The 18,515-nt window shown below is 39.4% G+C and overlaps 1 protein-coding gene across 1 annotated transcript in view; it reads left to right on the forward strand.

The window, feature by feature from the left end:
• Positions 1 to 1,699: 1,699 nt before the first annotated feature.
• The window catches only part of LOC146315223 (phosphofurin acidic cluster sorting protein 2), a 57,259-nt gene continuing 40,443 nt past the window's right edge, over positions 1,700 to 18,515 (forward strand). The window contains exon 1 of the mRNA XM_084736701.1: positions 1,700 to 2,038. Coding sequence (XP_084592827.1) covers positions 1,833 to 2,038 — 206 coding nt within the window. The 5' untranslated portion in view covers positions 1,700 to 1,832. The remainder of the gene's footprint in view (positions 2,039 to 18,515) is intronic.

Consider the following 18,515-nt stretch of genomic DNA (forward strand, 5'->3'; position numbering starts at 1 on the left):
TACAGTGCTGTTAAGCTTCTCTATCTATTAAAACGTCTTATCTAACTTATCTTCCACTGATATTGCAAGTGCTAAATGACTTTACAAGGCAGATAATACAAGGTCTGTAATATGGAGGCTTATTGTGATGATGTGTAAGTTAAATGTTGCTCAATATGAACAATGTAATATTGTTTTTTTTATTATTATTATTATTCATTGTTGTCATTAGAATGCTAAACTTTATATTTTGTCCAGCTGAATATTTCAAGCTGAGGTCAAATTTCCACTCTTGATTACAAAGGTGAACAATACAGTTTTTCAGCTTAATTTAAAGCACCTTGACTTGCAAGCACTTTCTGTCAGAAAGGTGTCTTTCCTTTTAAATGCATGCTCCCAAAACAAAGCATATGTATGTAGGGCTGCAACTAATGATTATTTTCATAATTAATGTGATCTGTTGACTATTTTATTCATTAATCGATTAGTTGTTTGGTCCCCATAATGTCAGAAAATTGTGAAAAAATGTTGATCACTGTTTCCCAAAGCCCAAATTGCCCAGATTGTCGATTAATAATCAGTTATTCGATTAATTGTTGCAGTTCTATAAGGATGGGGTTTTTTTTTACAATCATCTCTGCAAATGATTGTGTTTTAATACAGTTTAGTTTTTGTGTGATTTTACATAACATCAGTCCGATCAAGATTGATGTTTCGCCCTTCATATCAAAAAAATTGTGCACCTTTGAGTATTTCAAATATACAAATACAAGCCCTCAAAAGTATTTTTTACTACAAATCAAATCTTATTTTTTATGTCTAGCTAAATTACAAATTCTTAAAAGTGTTTAAATGCGCATTTACATATATTTAACGAACATACTGCCCATCTGCTTTACAGGAAAACATGTAAAACGAGTGGAGCAGCATGTTTTGAGGCACAGTGAAGATGTCCCACCCTAGAAGCAGGGACGTGCTGCCCCCTATCAGCAACAACATGCCCCGCCCCGCCTATCAACAGGGTTGCCAGGTCCGCAGTTTTCCCGCGGAATTGGGCTACTTTTGAAGTGTTGACGGGGGTAAAGTGTTTGTGTTTTGTATGCAAATTACAGAAATAATATCTGTAAATAAAGATTCATATTTTGAATGAAATTCTGTTTGTACCCAAATCCTATCAAAGTGACTCCAGACCAGGTCAGCACATACAGCCATGCATACGCAAGTATTCATTGCAAGTATATGATTAAAGTAACTTAATAAGGTGTCTAAGTTGTAGTAAGGTATTGCATTAACAACAGTAAATGCATATGAAGTAAAAAACAAAACAAAATCGTATATCCATATTGTCTAGGCAGGTAGGGAGGTAGAGAAGAGGAAGAAACAGAAGAGAAGCTGAGAGGATAGTTTGTGTTCACAGCTATATTTTCTTTATGATAATATACTGCATGTAATTACACAAGGCAATTTTAGGACCTAGATGAAAGAATTGTTTTGTGGAAATTGTTTTATTGTTGGCATGCTTAACAGATGTTAATGGTGTTATTTTGTACATACATTTGCATGTGATGACAGCAATTGGACTTTTAAAAAGTGTATATGGTTTTGTAGGTGCATATTTGGAGTTCTGGTAGTGGGCTGGTTTTTGTGCTGGTGTTATTCGTCGTTGGGCTGGTTTTGACTGACTGTTTGGCTGGTTTTATCACATAGACCTGGCAACCCCGCCTATCAGCATCTCCAGTCGGTGTAGAGGAGCAGGGAGTCTGGAGGAGCAGGAGGAGCAGGCAGCACAGAGTTCAGCGGCTCCCGCGTTCGTCCGACACTTAGCTTGAGCTGCTCCCCAGGCAGTGGAGGTGATGATGGCGGCGGCTGTAGAGAGAGGAGGCGTCCGGGCCGCTTTCCTGAACCCGAGCAGCGGTGGCGGTGGTGGACCAGCACCGACGAGCCTCCCGACCGGAGCGTTAGCCGGGGCTGTGGTGCTGGGCTCCGGCAGCATGCCTGTACCCATGAACCTCTTTGCGACCTGGGAGATAGACCGATCATCCCCAAGCTGCGTTCCGAGGTAACCTTAACAGTGTTGTGTTTGCGTAAAACAGCCACCACCCACAGTGTTTACAAATCACCTTATGGCTTGATAAACACTAGGCTAATGTCGGACAAACAACGCCCTCGTTGACTGTAACGTTAGGCAGGAGAGACGAGCTGCCACACATTTCCAAAACAGTGCTGGGTCGCTCACTAGCAAGCTAACTAGCAAGGTGGCTAATGCTACCTAGCAAATAGCACTGGTGGTCGAGTTCCTCTCATGTTTCGTGCTTAAAGCAATTTACTCCAAATGTAATCTGCCTGAATTGAGATTCATTTAACTAAAATGACCATTGCTGAATTGTGTGATTTACACTATTGTCTTAGACATGCTCTCAAATTGTTTAATTGTTTTGGTGTATTCAGTCAGTTATTTCGACCGTTATGATAACTAGCTAGCGGTAACAAAAGTTAAGCTAACTAGTTTAACGGTTAAAAAGGTTGCTGAAGCTCATTCTGTTCTGCTTTGTGGCTACGTTGTCAAAGCTTTGCAGAAATTACACTTTCCTTTGTCCATGTAGGCCTGTGCTTGAACTGATTTACGGAATGCATGCCACCTAATAGCAACATGACTATCTATAAATACAGTGACATGGATGCCGTTCGTCTCATAACAGACATCCTTTTCATCCTTTAGCTAGCAGCACTGTGTGTCATGAGCTGTCTGAGCAAATGGGCAGTTGGCTAGTGGCCATTTGAAATCCACATAATTTTCGCGTTCATGTGGTGTGGGCTGTTTTGTGTTTATATTCACAATTGGCTAACTATGTTGAGTCTAAAGTCAGGGTTTGTAATGTCACAAAGCTGGCTAAATCTCCATGGTAACTTATGCTGAACTGTTCGGAGTCTCAGATTAATTTTGCTGTACAAGTCTCACTTTTTCACTGATTAATTTCCTGGTGGTGTTATGTATGAGTTATATGATTCTAAACTGAGGGAAGATGTTATATATGCCAAGTTGAAGAGCTGTACGTTTGTAAACACACTACCAGAATGACGTAGAAACTACAGACATGTTTTTTTAAGATTGATCCTGATTTGCTGCCAAGTCTGTTTTGCACAGCTGATATTACAGGATTACTATCCTGGAAAATCTTCTATTACTTTGATTTGGCCAAAAACTAAAGTGATTCCATGTCTCCTTTACAGTGGTACAGCGTGAGACCGGCAGCTTCATATTTAAAATCTGCTTTATAAAGTTTAATTCCTTAATGTGCAATTGTCACGTTAGAAATAAACTGCAGGCATTAAAAGAACATTGAGTCGATTGGTAGTTTTGTGCTAGCATTCCTCTCATCTTATTTGCAGCTTTTTGCTGTAAGATATTTTTTTTTCTCGTTTAATTTTTATATGTTAATCTTGACTGACGTGGGTGGCTTGTGTGCGAAAGAAGAGTCAAATGGTGCACCAAACGCCCATTTTTATGTGAGGCGCACAGAGCCTGAAGAAGAAAGCCTGAGTTAACAAAGCAAGTTGTTAACCACTAATACCTGTTATCTCTGACTGGGGTTTTAGATTTTGCCGAGCCAGCTTATGCAAAGAAAGCATAGATATGTTGAGCTTCCTTCATAGTACAGCCCTCTGGTCTCACGCAGCCATAAAAGCAGCACAAACACAACCACTCATAGTGTTGACACAGCAGCTGGTACAAAGAGAGAGTCAACTGTTTTGATTGTCACTTTTTGTGTGTGCAAATTTACTCACATTGTCTTGACGATGACTGGAGTATAGCAGTAATATTCAGTAATACTATATACTGCATTAGTATTCATCGTTAGAGAGCAGACATTGCTGCTGCCACCTGACCAGAAACCTCTCGGGAGCTGTGGGCACATTAATCAGCTTTGACCTAGATCTGTTCCACTCATTGGGAGAGAAGTGGGCTTGCAAGGGGAGGGTTTCCTCCACAGTCAATGTTGTGCATGCGTGTGTGTGTATGTTTGCCTGCTGCCTCTTTAGTGCCTACATGAGTATGCAAGTGTCAATGGAATCATAGCATGTGGAAAACATTTATAATTTACACCGATGGTGATCTTTCAAATTCTGTTTTGTCTGAGGCAATTCAGCTGTTATGAAGCCAGTGAGGAAGAATGGAGAGTTTGAAGTGACAGCATTACTCACAAATTCGACAACTCATTGCCCCTTTATTGCAGTCCTATTTCTGAAAATATGCCTCCATTAGGCTATTTTTATTGTAGCTCTTGAAAAGACAATTACTCTTTCACAACACACCTATAAGATCATTGAGGTTTGTCTCTGATCAACTGCCTAAGGTTGTAGAGCTCTTTTCCTAGACACAAATAGATAAAACTGACCTACTGCACAAGCAACTACAAGTGAAGTTTTTGGATGTTAGGCTCAGGTGAGCATGCCTCTGATAACTGTATCCATTAAGTTTTAAGACTACTGCCTAGCAGAAAAAAAACAGGAGACATGTCAGTGCATTTATAGAGTGTGCTGTACATGGCACATTGATTTCCCACATCTCTGCCTCCACACTATGTGCTTGCTCTATAGTGGATGACATACAAGGTGCTGTATTAAAGATGGATAAGGACGAGGATGATATAATGGATTATTGATGAGGCATAGAGTAAGGGATTACCAGTTATTGTTCAGTGAAAGACTGCAGTAGCTCCCTGACACAAGTCTTTGTTGATGATTGGGATAATTTCTTAGATCTGAAGTTTTCATGGATAATGATGTATGACACAACATTTATTTATGCTAATAAGTTCAGCTGTAACTTTTGTTTAGCATGGTGGCTCAGAGTTACAGTTCTCTCCCAGTATTTTGCAATGTAATTTGTCAAGCCTGTTTCTTCCTTACGTGTCTTTAGATCACTAATCCCAGACTGGTGTGAAAGGGCTTGCATGGAGCCCAACCCAAGGCCTGTTTTGGGGATTGTGCCTTGGCATTCTTTCAGGGGTTGGGCCATTTTGTGTGCAGCTGTTAGCTCCTCAACTAGCCTTCAGCAAATGTGGGTGTCCAGCTAAGTGGCATGGTTTCACATGAGGGCATGGGGCTGTTAGCAATTGGCTGTTTTTTTCTTGTGGTGCTCTAAAACGTAGCACACAGCTGTTGTTCATTTATAAAACGCCATATTTTAAAAAATTGATCCTCCTAAGCCCTGCAGCCATACTGAAAGCCATGCTTAGGGGAAAATATTTTATTCACAATGGAAAATATGTTGTCAGCTCTTGTAGGCCCTCTCGTCATGGGATTGTGGGTCCTTAGAGTCTTAAAGTTTTGCTGTTGTTACACCTATGGCACTGGGCCACTAAAGGACTTCTTCAAAAACTAGGGCATATACTAACTTCATTTTCTTTGCCTTCCTTTTTTGTGTGACTATTATTATAAGATCTGTTATTCTGACAAGAAGTCTTTTACTCTTCATTATCGAATGTTTTCAAGCTGCAAGGATTCATCAGTTGTTAATTGATTAATCAATTAATCCCCAAATATTTTGTTATTAGGTTATGGTATGATTATTTTTTAAGAAAAAAGTTAAAATTCTCTGATCTCAGCTTTTTAAATGTGAATGTTTTCTAGTTTCTTTACCCCTAAATGACAGTAAACTGAATATCTTTTGGTTGTGGACAAAACAAGTGATTTGAGGATGTCATCTTAGGCTTTGAGAAACATTGATTGCTATTTTTCACCATTTTCTGACATTTTATAGACCAAACAACTAATCAGTTAATTGAGAAAATAATCAACAGGTTAATCAACAATAAAAAAAAGACTAGTTGCAGCCACAGATTGCTATTTTTATCTAAATGCAACCATAGACTAGCATGTACAATTTAATTGCCACATATGATACAGTATTTGACTGTTTTTTTTTTTACCTGCCAGACAAGTGCTGTGGCACCTCCAACCTGCCTGTTGGAACAGTTGGACAAGCATTGTTTTTATTCCAGTGCTGCCTGCCAGTCTGCCACCCTCCAGTGTCTCTAATACCATGTGGTATTGGTGTTGCAGCTTATTACTTATAAGCTGAGGTTTTTGTATTAACCGTCTTCTGAAATAACACAAAACGTCTGGGGGGTATGCTGGCAGCAGAGAGGGTTTATTCCACCTTTTCCCATTATCCTAAACAAATTGCTAACTAGTCCTTGTGGTAATGTAACCAAAGACAGCTGAGAGATAAAATGCACAAGGTGACTCCTGAAATGCCTGTCTGTACTGATGCTAAATTATGAAGCTTGTCTGCACATTAGAGGAAGTTGAAAAGTACATGCCAGTAAGTTTTATCCATGCTTAATGCCGTGTTGAAGATTTGGGTGGCTCTGTGGACTTGAAAGCAATATTGTGAAATGTAAAGGCAGCTAGATTTCTGAAGCCTCTTAAACGTCAGTCTTGATATGTTAAGATACAGTGGCTTTGTTTTCAAATGTACTGTTTCCTCTCATGACAGACATGGAAATAAAATACTTAAAGTGTGTACACATGATTACATAGCAGTATAACCGTAGCTAAAACTGTAGCTTGCTATTTGGCACCAAAAATAATAGCCGGTTAAACTAATTATTGATATTTTATTCAAGTACAATGCCAGTTAACTGTTGCCTCTAAGGTTGTAGTCAACCATCCACTGCTTTCGGGGTTTGCAGCCCATCAAATGGTAGCCCTTCTCTCCCAGCGCTAATACCTTGATGGCCCGCATGTTGTACCAAAGTAGGACAGATAACATCTTGAAAAACCAGCACCGTTAGTCAGTATTTTCATGTAAAAACGAAAATAAGGTGCTGTGTCACAATATACTGGCACATAACCTCTGAACTGCAGCAATGCGTAACCATACTCAGCACCAGCATGTGCACAGAGCAGGCGGCTGCTGCTAGCACTGCTAACGTTAGCCTCACTGTGTGACTGTTTTCTGAGTGTGTGTGTTTTCATACTTTCAGACCAGTCAACCCATCTAAATTAAAATTTCTTTTCATTTGACAGGGATATTAATCATCAGGAACATCCCTGTTAATGACTTTGCAATATATACCAGGAGTTACGCAGCCTGCTCAGGAATCCAAATGGTCTAGATTTATTCCTGATGAGGCAGGCATTTGTTGAGGGAACAAAGTGGTATTTATAGGAATGACACCGATGCAGAGGTCAAAACGGTGCTATGTTTATCTGCTAACAATAAACAATGTGTAATAGCGCAAGAGGGTTGAATTGTTACTGAGAGTAAAAATCAAATAACTTCAGGTCAAAAGTTGTTATCTTTACCCTCATCAGTTGGTCATATTTGCCATACAAGCTCATCAGGCTTCATTTTTTTTTTCAAAATGGTAGGGAAGGTATTATAATAGTAAGCTGTTACCAATTTATAGATTTTCAAAATAAATATTGTCTCATTTTGGTCACTGAATGAAGATCTGGAAATACATTTTCAGTGCATGAATATTTTCATTCTAGAGATTTATCTGTCTTTTAAGTTTCACTGTCTAGGTTCAGAGGCAAAGATGCCTTAAAGGTTTTCCCACAAGCTACAAAACAATCTTTCCTCTTTTCCTCTGACGTTTATCTTGGGTGAGCAGAGCATCCTTCTCGCTGGCTGTTTGATTCATGCAAGTCCCAAGATGACCTTATTCTTTGGCAAGTGGCAGAGCCGTATCTCAATAATAATTGAGTATACTTTGGAGGCTCTGGTCAGTTGTTTGTTTCTTCTGCCCCAATTCTGTATGGTGCATCGAACTGATGTGTGCTGTGTATGTCAGCAAATAAATAAGATAAACAAAAACAAATTCAGGCCTGGACTGGAACAACATTATTGCATCTTCTTTGTTCTAGGTCAGTGGAGATGAATCCGTCAGCCCCAAGTCTTTGCATATCCCGTTTGCTGTGATGCTCTGAGCCATTTATTATATCCTGAAGTTTGATTTGTTAGCACACATTCTCTAATATCATCCCTGGCCTTAATCTCTTTGATTTGATGTCTAATTGTCTGTGTGTTCATTTTTAAACCTAAATTAAACTATTAAATCAGGATACAAATAAAGGAGGCTTGTCTGTCAGATAACATGGGCTCATTTTCCCCTTTCACCTCTGTGATAACCCCTCCATCTCAAGGCTTGGATATTGTTTCTCCTAGCAGGGGAGCTGCATTAATCTGATTTCATAACAGGAAAAGAAGAGCTGGTAATCTGATGCTGCACACAGACACTGTCTGCTTAATCCCCTTCTTCCTTTTGCAATCATAAACAAGGCCTGCCAGCCATCTCCAGTGTGCCCTTCAGGATTGTGACACAGCACTCTGTGTCAGTCTGCGTCATGTTTGCAATCTTTGTTTGGCCACACCAACAGACGTCTGATGCACAGAAATGGCACTGTTACTGTGATGTTAAAATCAAACAGCTGCTCCGTCTCCAGGACCATGTCACATTTTCATTATATTGATCTACACTTGGTGAATGTTTTGAACACTGAATTGCATATGTACAAGAATAATTCAGCCACTGTTCCTTAGTTGATTGAAAATGATGAACTGATAAGATTCTAAAATGGTGCTGAACTAAACTCCTCTTAAATCGAAGAGTTATCCCAAAAGTTAATTGACATTATAGTAATGCCCTAGAGCCATAGTACAATAAAAGCATTTGATTTCAGGTACAGGAACTTGGGAAGATACCATACCATGGAGGAATGAAAATGCCCCATTGTGGATAATTCCACTTAAAGAGATCAGACTCATTGACAGTTTGCTGCAGCTCAAAGTAGGAAGTGAAATTAATGATATTGTTATGGAATTTATAGTTTAATGTCATATTGTCTTGATGGTTTTCTCTGTGTTACCATTACAGAGAATTAAAACAGTACATTTTTGGGCCTTTTAGTCAATTTTGTAGGTCCTTCTTAAAATACAGTACATTATTTGGTTGCACAATTAATCTAAATATTATCAAAAATCACAATATGGCCAAGTGCAATATCCAAATCACAGAAGGTGCATGTTTTTTTTTTTATCAAGGAAAAATGTGTGACTTAACAGTATTATAATGAAACACTGTAGTGCTGCAGAGATGCTCTACAAATGTTGTTTCCAGATGTTTGTTTGGTACAGACCCCAACAAATGTCACATCATCATGTTTTTAATCTCCTTTTTTCAGAGAAAATGAAAATTGTAATACAGAAATGGTCATTTTCACTGATCATGAGTCATATTGAAGTTGCAGTACTTGTCAAAATAATCACAAAATGATTTTTTTTAATACTATATCATGCAGCGCTGTTACATTAATAAGTTTTGGAAATATTACTCAGCTGCATGCTCCGCCATGCTGTTCGCACACTCTGCTAGCAGTAGACCAATCAGCACCTTCACTCCCTTCTTTTTCATGCTCACTCCCACTGTCTGAAATGTGTCAAAATTTTCTTGGTTTCCTTCCCTGTCTTCCTGGAGGAGGAGGAATTTCCTTGGGAAACGTTTCACATTCTTGGCAACTAGAGAGCTGCTGGTGCAGCTGAAGCTAGGCTGCTTTTCTCTGTCCTCAGCCCCCTTCTATATTCTGTTGTTGACCAACAACCTGCTCCCTGGGAGGGGAGGGTGGGGGGGCACGATTGGAGCTGTGGATTGCTCACCCCATTGAAAAGTTTTGCTGGCTGGCCTGGAGCTTCACAGTGAGCGGGCATGTGCTGAATGCTCATGTTGAATTCCTCACAAAGGGAAGAAAGGTTTGTTTCCCCCTGCCTGGACCTCAGAATGTGAGAAAGGCCAGATACTTGTGTGGGTGGATACTGGGGTCTCTGCTAGTGAAGAGATCCAACTTCCTGATCCAACAAGTGAGGCGAGGAAGCTGTCCTGTGACACAGGGAGGATCCTGTCAAAATAAGCACATTGGGGACAATGTCTCTCAACTCGTATTTCTCTCTTGTTCTTTCTCTACTTATTTCCCACCTCTCCCATTCAGGCATTTCCTGAGCTGTATGTGCCAGCAGCAACACAGAGACCATTATTTCAGACACAAAACACGGTGGTGGGGATGAATGAGAGCACATGACAGAGCATTTGAAAACATTGTCATAATGGCAGTCAGAGATCCTGTGCTACTTCTAGCACAGCCTACTCTTATAGACAAACACAAGTTATGTGTAGTTAAGTTTATCCCACTGAGTTTTTTAGTGACAGAAGCTCATAATTATTGCCAGCCATACTCGTAGCACATTTCTTTCATCTTATTGCTGTGGTCATAAACCCAATGGAAAAGTTGACCTTGTTGTGGCGAAATTATATCCTGAGAAAAGAATCAACACTTTTGCCATTGCTGTCTAGCTAAAGACAGAACTGTCTGACTCCCTAGAGTGTCAAGTCTCAAAGAGCATTGAGCGGGATGCCCTGCCCACTTGTCTAATCACAGATTAAGGAGTCTGAACTGTCTGGAGTCCTCTTTCTCTCCATGTGCCTTTTCTCAATTAGCCAACTCTACAATTGTGCCACTCATCTGTGCAAAAACTCCAAGGGGTTTGATGGCTTCTTGCACAGAATTGAATCGATTTGTCCATTGGAAACACACTTTTGGTGTAGGACTAATGCTGCCATCAGATGAAACTTGTGAACTCGTATTTATGATGGGGACAGTCATATGGATTCTTCTAATGAACATGTTAAGCACAACCCCATTTGAAGACAGCATAAGCTTAAGGGCCCAGGTATACTGCATCAGAAATAGTTCTTATGAAGCGCTGTCTGACCACACAAACCGAACATGTTTGTGGTTGGTCCGAACAGCTGAAGCCGAGGTGAAAAGGTGACCATCATCTAGGTGGAGGACATGGAATTTATTATTTCATATGGGGATAATGGTGCACTTTTCAGACAATCTCCTGGAGGACACTTTTCACAGTCACAGAAATAGTTGTGTCAAGAATATAAAGAGAGAGCTAGTGAGAGAATTTCAAACCCTGGCTCATTTATCATCTCCGCACATATGCTGACCTATCACGACGTGAAGGGGATGCGAATTTCAGATCTGTTAAAAAAGTTAGAGAAATGTTTGGACACAGACCCCCCTTATCTGGCATCAGAAAGCTGTGGGTAGAAGGGGTAGTCTATATAGAGTATAAATAAAGTAAGTGTATTTCCAGACTAAATGACAGATATCAGGGCACTAAACCAAAAACCAACAAATCAGAACTCGATACCAATGTTTTAAGAAAAATTGAAATAGAAAAAACTGAATTGTGACCTTAAAATGGAAAGTCAAATTGAATTGTAGATTTGGAGAATTGTGACAGCCCTACACTTTAAGTTTGTTTCAGCCTGCCATGCTGCAATATAGCTGTCCATCTCTACAGCTCTTTTCACGTTGTATTTTTCCATCATTGTTCAATGTGCCACTGTGTGGATACAAAGAAGAGCAAGGTCTGCATATAGAGACTCTGGAGGAACTGGAGCTTGGATATGTTCAGCACATTAGTCATTTGGACGTGTTAAGTCAGGGGACTGAACTGTGAGAAGTAGTCAGAAAGCACATTTAGGCTGCCATAGTTCATTTCAAGTAGTAGTGCCAAAACAGTATAAATACATGCATATGTTGTTTATTCAGCAGCATTGGTGGATATTACAGCAATGGGTGCACATGGCAATGTATCGCTTGTTTATTAAGTATCCGTTCAGGAAGTTTGAGCATTTTTGCTGATGCTGACCATTGTACATTTATTGATTGCACAATTCCCAGTTCATAGTGACCCTTCATTTTTCTTTCTGGAAGTGTTGTCTACATTGCAGAAAATAGTTTTGAGCCAGAGTACAGTTGTGGAAGGCCTGTTTGTCAGCTGCAGTGCAGTTAGCACTATTAGCACCTTGCTCTCTATTGCCTCCCTAAGCAATATTTTCTCATCTGAATCTGTGTCCCTCATGCAGCAAACTGTGGAAACCCCATTACTCTTTGTCTTTGTTTACAGGCAGATGAGACTGAGGGTGTCACCTCAATTTTTTTTTTTAATCTTTGATCAATGACAAGAGCAGAAAACAGATTTGATTGTGGTGATTGCAAGAGTTAAGTGGCACACTTAATCCTTTCTGATACTAATCAGAGGCACCATATGGCAGTATGAAATATGTATAGAAAAACTGAATAGATCCTATAGATGAAATGTTAGCACTGTGTAAATTTAACGCAAAGGCAACTAACTTCTTCTAACAAGGTGAAAGGGATTAGGTATAGGCTTTGCTGGCTTTGAGATTTCTAACAGTAAGTTCAGTTTTGATCTTTTCAACTAGATTTTAGCCATGATGTGATTCCGATGTGTAAAAGCTCCCAGGAGTAACGCATTTTCATCCTTGGCCAACCCATCCCATTCATCAGCGCTGAGATGAAACATCTTCACTGATTTTTGAAAAGGCTTACATAAGCTCTGCCAGCTATAAATACTGGACTCTGACATAGTCGGCACATTTTAATTTATTCATGCTGTTTTGCAATTCCAAATATTTCCGAGTAAGTAGAACTGCACAATAATGGCTAAAAAGATAATCACAGTTATTCTGCTCAGTACTGAGCAAAATTGTTATTATGTGTCATTATTCATCCATCTCTGGCCGCAAAGCAACTGTTCTGCAGATTTTGAATTGTGAGGAAACTGCCTTCACATTAAGAGTGTGTCATTTTGTGTGTCATTTTTTACACTTGTTTCCCTAACACTTGTCTCCGTCTTTCAAGGTGTTTGAGTTTGCCTGGTCGGTAGGCTAGACAGAGGGATTGTTTTAAACAAGGCCTTGCTCTTGAGCTTTTGATCCTACTAGTAGAGTCCAGGCAAAGGAACGTTCCAGGCCATCCACTGTAATAGGATTTTAAAGCCCAGTCATAACCTTGTCAGAGGCTGGTGACCCTTGTAGGATTCACCTGTATCTGTTGGACTGGTTACTATACGTGGACTCATTTTGAAGTAATTGGATGCAGCAGACATGAACTCATAGACCCTTATTAGGAGGATGTACTGTATAACAAAGAATAATCTCATCATAATGCATTCTTGGATATAACGTCTGTCATGTTATCTCTGTTATGATGTGCTGTAGCTGATACAGTCAAGGTGTCTTACTGTGGCTCTGATTTTGCCTGTAAACATGCCATGTCTGGTCTGATCTTGTCTTGCATGGTCACTACAAACATGGACTTGCTGACCTCATCAGTTTGTGTTCAGGGCTGAACAAAAGAGCTGTTTAGCACTGCAAAAACTACGACAAAGGATGACAGGCATGTACTGAGTCCCTGACAATGATCGTCAGATCAGTGAGGTATGAATGCAACGTGGTGTTGTATATTTAATTGGTGTCAAAGTAGTGGTGTCACAATACCAACATTTTAACTTCGATACCAGTACCACGTGTTGTGTCACAATATTCAATACCAAAATGATTATTGAGACGGATGCCATTTTCTAAACTTACTAGACTGTTCTATTGTCTTTACCCACTTAGTCATTATATCCACTTTACTGATTATTATTTATCAAAAATCTCATCATGTTTTTTTGTAAAAGCACCAATATCCATATCCCCTAGCTGTAACTACACTTTCTTCATGAACATGCCAATATTGACCCATAACAAGTACTAAGCATTGTACTTAGTATTTATTTTTAAAGTTAAGTATCAAAAGTCCCTATGTTTCAGTATACTGTGCAGCATCAGAGATGTGCAAAGTTGAGACAGAAGCAAAAGGTAGTTGGATGAAGGTCAGTGGGAGCTTGTGTATCTGGAACCATTTGTTTAAAATCATCATGTTGAACTGTGATTATAGTGCTCTGTGACTGCTGACTCAAAAATCTTGTTACCTGCTTGTGTTATCATGTGTGTCTCATGTTTATTTGTACTTTGTTGATTTGGCTTGGTGTCAATAGAACTGGAAGAAGCTCTTCTTCACAGCTTGACTTGGTGATAAAATATGGAGACAGGTTCACCCAGTGCTTGCATTTCCTGGTGCCATTTGACAGCAAGCTTTGCTTTTTTACCTTACCTCAACCAAGGCTTTTTCTTCTGTCCTATATTCCTCAATAGGAAACATACACAGCTTGCTAACATACCCTCCATTATCAGAGAAAAGTCTTTGAAGGATTCTACCAAACCACCCACATAACAAGAGCACAGTGGTCAAACCACTGATTCACACTTCACAGATATAAATCTCTTTTCAAACGGGCGTTTAAGGGAAAGCACTGGCTTAAATCACCAAACGGAAACAAAATCTGGCACTGAGCTCTAATGCACCAGCAGCACTGTGTAGTATTACATAAAAAGTGCTGGTAATCCCGATAACAGTCTGATTCTACCACAGCTCTGGGAAGCCACATGACCACAGAGTTCACAAAGACCATATTACAGAGTATTATGACAGATATGAGTGCAGCTATTACATCCTCTGCTCTTGCATTCTTGGAAATAACTGGTTTATCTGCTCCCAATCTATTTTTCTTTCCATAACATGTCCCTCAGGGTTTGTTCCATACCTGAGTGATGACACCTGTTCTGCCTGCCTGTTGCACCACAACAGTCCATTGCAGCTCATGTCTCATGGGCACCTGCTGGACCAACAAAGCTTAAATCCACCCTTGGAATGACACCAACTATAAATAAGGGATTTAAAAAAATGAGCCTTTGTGTGGTTATATCTTAATTGCCAGTGATTTCTAACAGCACTCCACCAACAGGTAGAAACAATTTTATGTTTTTGTAAAAAAAAAAAAAATATTGACTAATCTTCTGGTTACTTTTTCAACTTAACAATTGATATTTACAACATTTAAGTTGTAAAAAATTCTGTAAATTGACCATCATAGCGATGAGAAGTTTGAGATGTTTCATTAGATCGTTGATACTTTCTCTATCATAAAAATTGGAATCCATAGTGATCAACATTCATTCAGGATGAGTAAAGTTCTGTGCTGTATGCAGGACCCAGTTGTTTTTGCAGCCACCTATCATGCCGACAGGGGTTTAGTGATCGATGTTCAAAAGTTTTGAGTCTATGCCTTCATATAATTGTAAGGGCTCTGCACTGCATAATCACGTGACTTCCAGCCAGGCTTAAGCTGCCATCTCATTACAAAATATTTTGTATTGTGTTTTGACTAATGAGTGTACACCATCTGTTGTTTTGCGTTCTGAGAATTAACGTCCAATGTGAAATGTTCATTATTGCAACTGTTGAAGATTAAAGGATATATTTTTAATTTCTGTCTTAATGCTAACATCTGACATTCAGCAATGTGTTGACATCAAAAAGTCAAAATAGACACAAGACATGGCCACCCTCATGCTCGTGACTGTGGCTTTACAAAACTCTTCAGCACATCACAAGCCATTTTATGAAAGTTGCTTTCCTTTCCAAAGGTCTATTAGATTTCAGTCTAATTTCGCTGCTTGCAACCTTTGAGTTCTTTTGCTATTGTAGCCATTAAATTGTCTCAAACATAAACAGACACAAAAATCAGGCTTTGCCTAATGAATAGTTTCCTCTTGTTCTCTGTGTTGCCTGGTCACAGCCTTTTCCTCCTCTTTCACTGTGGCCTTGAGAAGATTTCATTCAGGGAATTAAAGCCCAACCAGCATATGGCCATCTGGCACACATAACTAGATATTTGGGGCTAAAATAGCTTTTGTATGCAAGCCAGAGTGCAGGCTAAGCTCCTATGGCACATCCTATGGTGTGAACTTGTTAAAACCGATCAATCAGTCTTCTGGATTAGTCTTCATCATTCATGATGTTGATTGGATTCAAAAATTATTTTGCTGCCTCTAAACCAACCACTGTTCTCCTCACCGCTCCTCTGTTCCTTCTCTGCTATAGTGCTTTCCAGTCTCCATTGCTTTCCAGTCTTTGTCTAAAATCTGGCAATTTTAAACCAAAAATGTAAAAAGGGTGAATTTTAATAAAGAACATTTACGTGGGCGGCGTGGGTGTGGATTCAAGAATGTTGCTTTGTTTTGTGCCTGTTCTCTGTTGATTGAACAGCTATAAATAAAACATAAAAAATAAAGAAAAGGAACATGAGTGTATTGCTGCCTGAGGAAATCTCACCAGTTCCATAGGCTGGCCTTCACTGTGAATGGACCTGCCCCAGTTGGTCTTGTAGGAGAATAAAATATTCAGAAGAAGTAGCTTTTAGACTGGTGTACCCTTTATTTGGAATAAATTATACAACTAGACATGAACAAATAATAGTGTTATGAAAGGACAAAGTGCTATGGCTCTCCCCAGTCAGGGGTTTGGGCTTTGAATGGAGAGAGGTTTTTTTCCTGTTAGTTTCCCACATACAAGCCACTTCCATACATATGCTTCCTTAAGAATTTCAGACAGCATTATGTTCAAGCATGCTTTATTAAAAGAATGTGACCGCATTCACATCTCAAACAGAGAATATGGGAAATAGTACATTGAAAGCACTAAAAGCATGACTTGAAGTCTTTTATTTTTCAAGCTTGGAAGCCCCTCCAGCACATACCAAACATAGACAGTCTCTTTTTCATTCAGCCCTCTGTTACATCACTCATCCATCCTCCACTTCCCCCTGCTTTGTGCCTCTGACAATTGCTGCGCAGTGATCCGAGGGCATGGAACTGGCAAAACATCAACTAGAACGCTGACCAGGGAAAAAGAATTACAAAAGTGTGTTTTTGTTTAGGCAGCATATCGTTCAATTCAGAGGGCTCATGGGCCTCTCTGTCAGTGCCGAGCATGTTCATTTGTCGTCTGTGAGGACCCATGTCCATATTTGCATGATAAGCTTTTCTGTGGCCCCCTACAAATGTTAAGATGTTTTCAGGAATAGGAAGATAGGAACAGAACAGCTGCTACTAATTCTTCAATCTTTCCAACTGAGACAGTTGGGAACATAACCAGTGGCAAAACATGACATTCACTTTGTGTGAACAGACATATCTCCACACAGGACTTTTTTGTCATACTTGGATCTATTTTCATGGGATGTACTGTAGCTGCTGTCTCTTTGTAGGCTCTTAAACTTAAGGGTGTTTCTATCACAAGTTATTTGAGATGCTGCTGTCACTAAAGTGGTCCAGAAATAGCGTAGTGATAGTAGTTACACACACTCTTACACAACACCACATCTTGGGCTAATGGCTTTGAAGGATGTTGGTGTAGACAGGATTTGTGTTGTTTGTTGACAGCATTTCAGACAAGAAACATTTGAGCAATGATGTGATATCCATGTAATGATTTAAGTCTTTTTTAACATAGAAAGCTAGACTTTTTAAAAAATAGTTCTTCCCCCAAATTATTGTTTTCAACTGAATTTTAGGTATAAGAGCTCCTCAAGGAATTGTCATTGTGAAAGCATTAAATATTTGTAGCTTGTAAAGATTTCCTTTTAATAAGAGGAAAGAAGATCTGCATGGGAATTGCCTCTTTTTGTTCTGGCTCAATCATGCCTTTTCAAAAACAAGGAATTAACATAGTGGTCTCGGTGTTTTTGTATTTAACTAAAATGATTACTCCCTCATATGCTTCCAGTCACATCTTCACAAATCTGATGCTTAGTGAGTGTCTAGGGAGTTGATTTCAGATTTGCGGTTTACATTTTTTAAATACTTTTTGATGTCAGTGTAATATAAACTATGTCTGCTGCCACATAAGCAGGCTCCAGACAAGACATATCATTTTACCAAAGAGCTAAATTCAAAGCAGTGAGTGACTGAAATTCTCTTTGAGACCGGACTCCAGAGAAACCTGTGTGTGTGTGTGTGCACGCGTGCATGCGCATGTGTTAAAGAAAACCAGCCCGACTCAGGGGAGGGTGAGGTCAGAAGGGGGCTAACAAAAAGGATTATTCACTGTGCAGAATGTGTGTGTCCCTGGGCTTTGCTCCCTGACTTCCACCCTGCGGTCCACTTTTAATCCACCTCCCACAATTCATTTGGTTTCTTCTGATGTTCAAGCATTGCTTTAATTCAGGTGGGCCAAGCTCTTAAGTCCATATTAGAAGGGAAAGGTTGAGACATGGCAACATGACTGTCTCCTGATTCAGTTGTAAAATGTGTGTTTGTGATATGTAGATGATTTGGAGTGGATGCACGCTTGTGACATACATTATTTTAGCGTCTCTTTATCACTGGCGATTCAGTCAATCTAGAAAGCTAGAAAGTAGTCAAGGTCATTTATTGTCATTGCGCAACATAGGGTTGTATGACGAAATTAGAGTTGTAGTTCCTTCATGCTACACACAAAATACAACAGATACAGATAATTAAATTCAGAATACAACAGGATAAAATATAAAACAAAATAAAACAATATATAGTTATTTACTTATATACATATACATGTATACACCCAGGAAATAGTTCTGTATCCAATTTTTTGAATTTGTGTCAAGTTGAATGTAAACAATAGCAACAAGAACAAGATAGTGATGATAATATGGTCGACATCTTCACATAAAAAGTTCTACACATGGGAAATACTGTCCATCAACTTTGACTGTGCATGAA

This window comes from Lutjanus erythropterus, chromosome 14 (assembly GCF_056507025.1).
Source record: "Lutjanus erythropterus isolate fLutEry1 chromosome 14, fLutEry1.hap2, whole genome shotgun sequence".
In the NCBI taxonomy this organism is placed as follows: Eukaryota; Metazoa; Chordata; class Actinopteri; order Lutjaniformes; family Lutjanidae; genus Lutjanus; species Lutjanus erythropterus.